This window comes from Dysidea avara, chromosome 10 (assembly GCF_963678975.1).
Source record: "Dysidea avara chromosome 10, odDysAvar1.4, whole genome shotgun sequence".
In the NCBI taxonomy this organism is placed as follows: domain Eukaryota; kingdom Metazoa; phylum Porifera; class Demospongiae; order Dictyoceratida; family Dysideidae; genus Dysidea; species Dysidea avara.
The window spans coordinates 17400141-17408083 of record NC_089281.1 but is presented as its reverse complement, the minus strand read 5'-3'; the positions used below and the strand labels follow the sequence as shown (position 1 = coordinate 17408083).

The window sequence follows — 7943 nt, the reverse complement described above, 5'->3', positions numbered from 1 at the left end:
GCCAAAATTCTAATAGAACACACACCTAAACATCACCTTAGGAAGACAAAAGAAGCCTTGGTAGTTAATTTGGAAGAAATATAGGTCCACTGGAAAATATGAAGTCAAAAGGAACCAATAAAAATATTTTCTTAGATAACTTGAAATATGCCATTTTGTTCATCTGCTTTGTATTTTTTTTCCACAGGGCTAGAGCAAAATGTGAGTACTTTTTGGGGATAAAAACTGCTTTTTATAGGTTCACTTTGCCATTGATCTTCTGACTTAATCTCTGTAAGGGTAATCAACATGTTAATTGTGTTAATAAATATCCATGTTAACACGCTCATTTGGAAACCCTATGTCGTTACCTATATTTAACCACAGTATATTAAGTGTTGTTCTCTACCACTGCGCACTTGACTCACTGTGATCGCTAAGTGTCCATGCCTATATAATAAATCAGAAGCTATACACTGCCTATAGTTGGATATGTCAAAGCTGTATAGTACAAAGTACATTCAATAGTAAGGAAACAATACACTGGTGTTTGATAACTCTGATAATATTAACTGACTACTTGCAGCTACTGTACATGATGACTGATTTTGATATACATGTTTAGTACTGTGTAATATCAAGCACCACCAACACCTCTTATAATCATGTTAGCTATCCATAAATAGATTTATAAAAAGTAAACAAATTAGTGTAAAAGTAATTTAAAAAATTAAAACACTAGAGATCGTTCAAAAAAGTAAAGAAACAAGAGTCAAACAAGCCAGCATGTTAAACACACAGAGATCTCTATTTGGACTCAAATAAAAATTTATACAAAAGCATTCTCAGTACTTATCTACCCCTGATTTACGGAGAAACTACTGTTTTTTTCCTTAGTTTCTACCATATCCATTGAGTCCAAATAGAGATCTCTGTATGTTTAATATGCTGGGTTGTTTGACTCTTGTTTCTTTACTTTTTCAGCAATCCTACTGATTCCCATGTTTTAATTTTTAAAATTACTTTTACACTATATGTATAGCTATATTTCAATGGAGAATCAAAGTGAAAATTTAATAACAATAATAATATCACTCTGAGCATCTAGTGCTATAGCATACCATACAACAGGAAATTTTGATGAAACAAAATTTGATGAATCAGTTACATTCGTAAATGTCAAACGTCAATAGACACCTCAAAAGTCAGTGTTTAAATCTGTGATTTCTTGCTTTTCGTCAAATTTTAATATTTATTAGTTGTGAATTTGCAAATTTCCTTTCATCAACAATTCCTGTTGTACAGTACCTAATCTTGTAAAGATGAATGAATGTGTGAAATAATAAATTTAAATTCTTCTGGCCTCAGAAATGGAACCACAAATGATCTTACCTGACTTCCAGTTAAGAGCCTTACTCATTTTCCTCCAGTAGACTCAGATGTAATAATTAGCTATTATAGCACTGAGGGTCACATGAGATCACATGCTCATACCTGTCAGTTTCCATCATGATTGCCTACTCTTTTAAATCTATTAGTCACCAATGTACTCTTGCCCAGCCAGACTGCCTTTATTTGGTCATATAGGGAAGATAAACTCTGTAACATTATCACTATACTGTATCAGTGAACACCTCCAGTACACTCCTAATATGGGAGCCTGATTATTTCTGAGTGCAAGTTATGAGAGAATACCTTCAGTGATATACACAAAGCCAGAGTGCAGCCTTATAGGACTAAGTTTTTACATCATAACAGAATGCTTGGGTGAAATGAACTTTCACATTATTGTGAGAAGTCTTAATGTTAAAATAGTTCCTATGCAAACAAATTATATTCATAAAGGATTAGCTATTTTGCAAAATGTTTCATAGTATATAGATCATGCATATAATAGCAAACAATTGATAAAAGTTGTGTTACTTCTTGTAGACTGCAAGTAGTTGAAATTTAGTCAAGTGTCTCACTTGAAAATGTTGGGAAACTTTGCAAAATCATACTAATTATATGAAGTTGGTGTAATATAGCCAGTTGTACGGTGTAGCTATAAGGCAGCAAAATTCCTGATTTTACTTATAGCATTTGTTTTCATAAAATAGTACATCACTATAGTGCATTGCGTAAAGGAAAGAATGCTGAGTCTGCTGACAGAGGATGTATTAGCAGAGATAATAGAGGGGTGCATGGTTGTTTGATTATAGGTTATAATGGATTAGCTACAAATAATTATAATAATTGATGGCAACCAAAGCCTGTTCTGACCATTACACAAACCATAAAAAATATATGGAGAATAATGCCATAAAGTGTGCCTGCAATCAGTCCTAAGGACTCAGCTGCTGACATTGGAAGACTGAAGGAGCAGGAGTGTTAACTTAGCGCGCAGGCGCTAGGAAAGTGCTATTAATTAATGACTCGAGTTTCTTATCTCTCGAAATGAGTCACTATTTATACAAGTGGAAGGGATGTACCGGTATATATGATCTACGTGTTAAGTTGACTAATCAGCTAAACCATAGAACTGAGATGATATCATGTAGAATCAGTGGTCACGTGGGTGGTCACCACTATACAAACTGACTATGGAAGGTTGAGCACATTTAAAAGCTTCGCAGCTACAAGTGCGTCTGTCAGTATTCATTGGTGCCGATAGAGCATAAGTTGAGCAGCAGGTAAATAACAGAAAATATAGTTATTACCAACTGACTTTATAGCTACAGGTAGTCATTTGTGGATACATAGCTATAATTAGTTGGAAGACTTGACATCGCTATAGCTAGCTGTTAGTAGCCTGGTTGCATGTGTATGATTTTTATTATTTTGTTTCACAGTGGAAATTTTGCAAAGGTGGGTAGAAGTGCAGATAAGCTCAAAAAAAGCTGGTCATTTGAAGATGCATAATCTAATGACCTTGGTGCTGCAGTACTGTTTACTGTTCAGCTTTATTAATGGCCAGGAAGTGTTCCAGCAAGATCCAATCCCTAATCCATTTCAAAGAAATGATCGCTATCCCAACCGTGATGAGTTTGAGGAGTGTAGACCGATCAAGGTGCAGCTTGAGAGAACCTCTGCCAGATTTGCTGCTACGATTATTCAAAATAATAATAATGATATAGACTTTGCTAATAATGATGCCTCTTTGATGACATCAAGACTAAAATCACGTCTTGATATACTAGCTGGTCTGTACACAGATGAGTTTGGTGGAAAATTAAAGGTACTGTTAACTTATGCTGAGGTGAATCATCCTGACATTGCAACAAGTGACTCACTTCATTTTGAAGGTAATTATTAGTTGTACAGTTTTAGCATAATTCATTATGAAAGACAACTACTTTAGGTCGTACTTCTAGAATTGCAGGAAGCAGTCGTAATCAGCTACCAAAAATATTAGAGTTAGCTGTACAAGCTGGATTTGACTGGGTCTTCTACGCAGACAGAAATTACTGCAGAGTTAGCGTCATTCCTGATGGTATGTGATTTTTAACTATGTTTGAGTGCAAGCTATAATAATATTTGTGATATCAGAAATTTATGCAATTTATTATATTGAATTTTGTTATAGTGTGTCAAACAAGCTTGGATCTCATGTTCCTGCTAGACCAGTCTGGGAGTGTTGGACAAAGTAACCATGATCTGGCACTTCAGTTCATGGAGTCAGTGGTGAACTTTTATGACATCTCAGAAGATCGCACTAGAGTTTCAGTGGTGACATTTTCAACTGGAGCCCAAACACAGTTCTTCTTCAATTCATTCAATTCACTGCAACAAGTTACCACAGCAATTAGTGGCATTAGCTATAGTGGTGGCTGGACCCATACAGGTCTTGGTCTGACATTGGCAGCAAATATCTTCAACAACCCTTCTATTACTGGAGTAAGACTGCCATCTGCTGGTATTCCTCGTGTAGTGGTTCTCATCACCGATGGTCGCTCCAACACATACAGTATCTCACAACCAGCTATAAACCTACGAGCAGCAGGTGTTAGCGTGTACAGTATTGGAGTTGGTAACTACTACCTTCCAGAGCTTCAGTCTATCGCATCTGATCCAGACAGTGATTATGTGTTCCTGCTCGAATCATACACTGATGCTGCATTTTTTACTCAACTACTCAGGGGCACAACATGTGACAGTAAGTGTAACTAAATCTATTGTATAATTTATTGATTAAGCTACAGGAAAACATTTTATTATGTCATGTGATGGTATAACAAGCAATTACTGCACTTTAAATACCAGTCATGGTTCATAAGTGATCATTGCAAGTTCATGGCTATTGGATTTCTGCCAGTCAATTTTCTATCTTATTAATGCTTCTGTTGTTCATGCTGTATGTTTCATGGGTGACTTGATCCTTGAATTGTATGTAGGGTTTTCAGTACTAATATGGTACTTCTCTATATCAGACACCTGTAGGCTAAGAACTTTTAGTCTACAGATGTTTTTGTCTTTCAAAGAATATTTATGATGTGCTAAAAATAAAAATCATAAAGAATGTAATAATGCTCTTAATCCAGAGGGTTCTATTAAAGGTGCTTTACTGTATGCTGACTAGGGATCAACGAATGTTATCTGTTGGCACTTTCTAGAAATTGAAGTACTTGGGTTCCAGGGGGAGTATGATCACAAAGCTGAAACGTAATAGTAATTCATATAACCCATAGATACAGAAGTTGATGTGGCAGCTATTATCAGCTATTTGTGCTGAAATATTCTGACAATTTTAGTTTTGTGGATTCTGTTTAGTAATGATTGAGTGTGTGTTTACAAGAGAGAAATATCACATTTCAGTGTGTATAGCTATTGGTTACTTGAACCCAAACTAGTTTTAATGAAGTCAAATTAGATTCATCAATATGTCTAGCATTTTTGTGTGTTTGTATTATTCAAGTACTAAGCATGCATTGTCTTTACAGCTCCAGCCACGATATCTGCCTGTACTGAAACTGAGACTGAAGTCACTCAAGATGACTTCAAATACTTTCAATTGGATTGTCCCAGATTCACTGATAGTGTTGTAATAGAACTGACTGTGATTTCAGGACAATCTGCCATCTATGCCTCCACTGAGATAGTCAATCCCAGTCCAGTAAACAGTGCTGAGGTAACTCAACGTAATGAAGACCCCGTACCTATGGGATCAGTGAAGACATTGACTGTACCAATTAATGGAAAGGAGGTATGGGAAATATCATTAGCTATTAGGTAGTAATGATGTACTTACTCATTGTATACTCTACCAATTGTCTGGAAATTGGTGGTGAATAACAATGGTACAAGCTTATGCCCTGTACTACAGCATAGTCTCTTGAGAGTTACTTATCCTGCCATACAAATGACACAATATGCACACAATAAAATGTGATAACCCTCTTAAGTGTATTGTGTTTATTGTTCAGGAAAGATCTACTATAGCCAGTAAGATGTTAATTTGAAAGAAAGTGTTAAATGCAGAGAAACCACTTTTGTAAAAAGAATTAGAAACCTTTGGTAGAACACAAACTAATTAAGCTAGAGTCCTCTAGGTAACTCAGGAGCAAAATTTTTTTTATTAAATGCTATCCCACTAGGGACCTGTGAGGGGCTACAACCTGTAAGTAAATACATACAGACCCAGTGGTGACTTGGTCCCCCGCAACATGCAGTCTAGGCCATGAGCTACAAGTACCCGTGTATAAATACATGCCACATTTTAGACACATTAAAGGTAGCTATTATATAACCATACGCCTTAAGCAAACAACTAGCAATAATCTTTGTATACCCAGAGTCAGCCTTTTGTGCTTATCTAGTGATACACAACTAGACAGAGTGTATGTACTGAACTACTACTATGCCTGTTTGTGAAAAATTCAAGTGTTAATCTTTAAATGGTTTGACATGCTCCATCATGTCATTTTTATTGGTGTGATCTCTATTTTCCATATTTTTATACCAGTTATATTATTTGTCCTTGTTATTTACATTCAGGTACTATACATTGCCATCAGAGGTATAAGCCCTTCTACTAATGAGTTTCGGTTTGTAGTTTACAATCAATTGTTTTCATCACCATCATACGCTACATCAGTTCAGAGCAACAGTAACAATGGTGGTAACCCCATCATTGATCTAGATGTGTTAGAATCTGATGATCCGTGAGTTGAATAATTGTTTATATAATTTACAGGGTATATAATTGTAACCATAGCTCTGCAGTTAAATAGATGACTAAATACAATATAAATAGTTAATAACCCCCTAAAATTGTTTATATTAAGATACATAGTGGTGAGTTGTGTGGTCTAAGAATTGTAGTGTAATAAACACAAATGCATTATTGACAGGAACATAATTAAGCGCAGTGGTTTTACATATGTGTGGTCACTTGTTCCCCCTTCTCCAAACAGAACAGATTTTATTATGAAACTCTGTGTGTAATTTAGTGTTGCACTGATATGACATTTAGCCGATATTCTGATAACCGATATTGAATAACATTTCCAAGCCGATAAACTTAGCCGATCCGATATAGTACTTCATGCTTATCCATCGTGAGAGATATCACAAATTTGATTGTAAATGACTAACTTAATTATTTTGCAGTGGTAGTAGTGCTAAAAAATAGCTGACAGTACTTTTAAGCAGAAATAACAACATTGCAATGCAACTTTATACATTGTTTGGTGCACTTGAGCAAGCATTTCTATGTAAAGGAATATATCTGTATCTGCTGCCTTTTCTATTATGGTGCTGATCCGATACCGATATCCAAAATATGCAGCCGATATATGGTTTTCCGTTAACCGATCCGATTATTGGTGCAACACTAGTGTAATTTGCCAGTACTACAGTTGATGTGTATGTAAAAATGTTAACTATGCTGGCATTACCTGCCAGGTTTGAAGTAAATCAGATGAAGAATGTGCAATTTGATCGTATCCAATTCAAAACAGCCAAGCTGTGAAAAATGGATGCAGCTTTTCAAAAAAAGAAAAAAAAATAGGCTGGTATGAAAAACATGTGATATCTAAAATGGTGGCCAAGATGGCTGCAGTGATACAATGTCAATTAATTTGTTTACAAGACACTTACAAATTAATTGATATTGTAACATTATTGTAGCCATTTCTTGGCTGCCATCTTTTTTTCACATCTTTTTCACACCAGCCTATTTTTGTAAAGCCACATCCTCAAAGCTTGGGTTTGGATTACTTATTTTATGCAAACATCAAAGCCAGCCTGCTTTGAAGTTAGTTTTTTGACTTCTTCTGCAAGTATACAGAATAGTGCAGTACAGAAGCCCTTAAAATTGACATAATTGTTCACTTTTGATAAAAGCACCAATTTTTTTACAGAGTATATGGAGCGTGCACTAAGTGTTTTAAGAAGAGGAGGCACGTAAAAAGTCCTCAGGAACACCCCTTTTTGCACCCTGACAAGAAAACTATTTGTTACTATTAAAATCAATCATGTTTCTATCAAGTTAACTGCTGGGCCTAGTATCATAGTAGTACAAAGCATACAGCTGGAACATAATAGCCTATTAGTAATCTATAAAAAACAAATAGTTTTCTCACATAGGCAGTAAACAAAATCACTAAAATTTCCATTTGCAGGGATTCTGTTAAAGTTTTGGACCTTCAATGCTGACGATTGTGTAGTTCTATGTACAAGAATCATCCTGATGTATATCGTTTCTTTATTGAAGGGGTATATTAAATTTCTAGTTTAATGAAGGCAGTTGCAAGTTGTTTCAGCATCTTGTTCTCAAGTTACAGCACTTTCAATTCAGTGTAATATAGCATAAGCAAGAAAAGTACAAGGATGTGTCATAAGGTACTTCTTAGTGCTCAAAATCTCACTTCATTGAAACCCAGCTCCTTTATGCTTATTTTGAGCATTATCACAGCACTAAGAAATACCTTAATACTCATCCGTGTGCTTTTCTTGCTTATGCTGTATTGTACTGAATTGAAAGC

The 7943-nt window shown here is 35.3% G+C and overlaps 1 protein-coding gene across 1 annotated transcript in view; it reads left to right on the top strand.

Moving 5' to 3' along the window:
- The first annotated feature begins 2516 nt into the window (after window positions 1–2516).
- The window catches only part of LOC136269119 (protocadherin Fat 4-like), a 23881-nt gene continuing 18454 nt past the window's right edge, over window positions 2517–7943 (top strand). The window contains exons 1-6 of the mRNA XM_066064593.1: window positions 2517–2651; window positions 2811–3263; window positions 3320–3451; window positions 3545–4114; window positions 4899–5161; window positions 5953–6119. Of these exons, the coding sequence (XP_065920665.1) occupies window positions 2873–3263; window positions 3320–3451; window positions 3545–4114; window positions 4899–5161; window positions 5953–6119 (1523 nt within the window). The 5' untranslated portion in view covers window positions 2517–2651; window positions 2811–2872. The remainder of the gene's footprint in view (window positions 2652–2810; window positions 3264–3319; window positions 3452–3544; window positions 4115–4898; window positions 5162–5952; window positions 6120–7943) is intronic.